The 2,076-nt window shown below is 50.7% G+C and overlaps 1 protein-coding gene across 1 annotated transcript in view; it reads right to left on the bottom strand.

The window, feature by feature from the left end:
* Positions 1 to 2,076, bottom strand: part of BRWD3 (bromodomain and WD repeat domain containing 3) — a 48,703-nt gene that overhangs the window by 12,033 nt on the left and 34,594 nt on the right. Inside the window, 3 exon segments of the mRNA XM_018573970.1 lie at positions 637 to 757; positions 1,369 to 1,524; positions 1,683 to 1,744. Coding sequence (XP_018429472.1) covers positions 637 to 757; positions 1,369 to 1,524; positions 1,683 to 1,744 — 339 coding nt within the window.

The raw sequence follows: 2,076 nt of genomic DNA, 5'->3' as shown, positions 1-2,076 counted from the left end.
TCCTCTCCCCTGCGGGGGATTCCTCAAGAGATAGATCTATATAGAGGGATCAGGACCTCCTTCCTCCTGCTGGGGACCCCTCTAGTGATAGATCTATATAGGGGAATCAGGACCTCCTTCCTCCTGCTGGGGACCCCTCTAGTGATAGATCTATATAGAGGGATCAGGACCTCCTTCCTCCTGCTGGGACCCCTCTAGTGATAGATCTATATAGAGGGATCAGGACCTCCTTCCTCCTGCTGGGGATCCCTCTAGTGATAGATCTATATATAGGGATCAGGACCTCCTTCCTCCTGCTGGGGACCCCTCTAGTGATTGATCTATATAGAGGGATCAGGACCCCCTTCCTCCTGCTGGGACCCCCCTAGTGATAGATCTATATAGAGGGATCAGGACCTCCTTCCTCCTGCTGGGGACCCCTCTAGTGATAGATCTATATAGAGGGATCAGGACCTCCTTCCTCCTGCTGGGGACCCCTCTAGTGATAATAAAGATCTATATAGAGGGGTCAGGACCTCCTTCCTCCTGCTGGGGACCCCTCTAGTGATAACTCCACCTTTCGGGGGCAGGACATGTAAAAGTTTAATACGTCTGACAGATTCCGGCTGCAAGGACCTCGAGTCACACATCACTCACCTGTAGAATCCGCTTTCCAGACGTTTGCGCATGGTACTCAGGTCCGTAGGATAGGCCACCACCGTACAATAGAGGGGATATGCGCTGAGGTCCACCGGAGCGCTGAACGGACTGGCAAAATCTGACGGCACAGACATTTCAGTTATTAACTTTATAATAAAAGATATAAAACGTAACAAAAATGTTACAAAGCAGATCTCCGGGCAGATAAAACAAACACACAAATAATTCAGCTCTGTATAAATCATCATATTATATATTTACATACAAGGAGTGGAAGAAGTATATGAATCTGACTGATCCGCATCTTGCAGTCCCAAGGATGTTACTGCTGAAGGGACAACTCCATATTAATGTCCAATCAGGGGGAAGAGGGGGTAGGGCCAAACTCCATTATAATAGGCATGGTTTTGGAATGGGGGGTGTCCAATAATCTGATATACACCGAGTGGCCGGATTATTATATACACTGAGTGGCCGGATTATTATATACACCGAGTGGCCGGATTATTATATACACCGAGTGGCCGGATTATTATATACACCGAGTGGCTGGATTATTAATAATCCGGCCACTCGGTGTATATAATAATCCGGCCACTCGGTGTATATAATAATCCGGCCACTCGGTGTATATGTGTGATGGTGGGGGGTACACAGACCTATACTGCGCTGGAATAACCAGAAACCGCATTTCCGTTAGTTATGGAATAAGAAGCGACAATAACACACCAAGCGTCAGCAGCTGGTCGATTCCTCGGATGACTCGCTCGCAGACCTCATCTCTGGATTGCGACCCCCACTCTCCCTCCTCCGGTTTATACTGCAGAGCTTTCAGCTCCTCTGCTGTGACCGGGACCCCGGCACCGACCTCGTCTGGCAGAGGTACTGCAAAGGAACAGAAAGGGAACGTTCTGTAATAGGGAATATTTATCAGAAGGAACAGAACGCAGAGCACGCGGAGACAATGCGCACGACACGAGCGGCTGCTATGCGTTCTCTGCGCGGCCTCCGGGAATGGCTGACAGATAAAAGGGAAGTCTTACTGTCATCAGGAATGGGCTCCATGTCCCAGGGGCTCATGTTCTCACGCTCGTTGTTATCCCAGCTGTAATGAAGAAACAAAATATTAAAACTTACATGTCACCATCAGCACAGAGTAATCACACGAGGCCCCATGAATGTGCAGACATGAGGTTCCATACCCTGCGCCCAGATCTCAGACGGCCCCATATGCTCCCCAATATCTCCGACGGCCCCATACGCTGCCCCAATATCTCCGACGGCCCCATACGCTGCCCCAATATCTCCGACGGCCCCATACGCTGCCCCAATATCTCCGACGGCCCCATACGCTGCCCCAATATCTCCGACGGCCCCATACGCTGCCCCCATATCTCCGACGGCCCCATACGCTGCCCCCAGATCTGCGACGGGCCC

This window comes from Nanorana parkeri, unplaced genomic scaffold, assembly GCF_000935625.1.
Source record: "Nanorana parkeri isolate BGI_ZX_2015 unplaced genomic scaffold, ASM93562v1 scaffold2650, whole genome shotgun sequence".
NCBI lineage: Eukaryota > Metazoa > Chordata > Amphibia > Anura > Dicroglossidae > Nanorana > Nanorana parkeri.
This window is presented reverse-complemented; position numbering and strand designations above follow the sequence as displayed.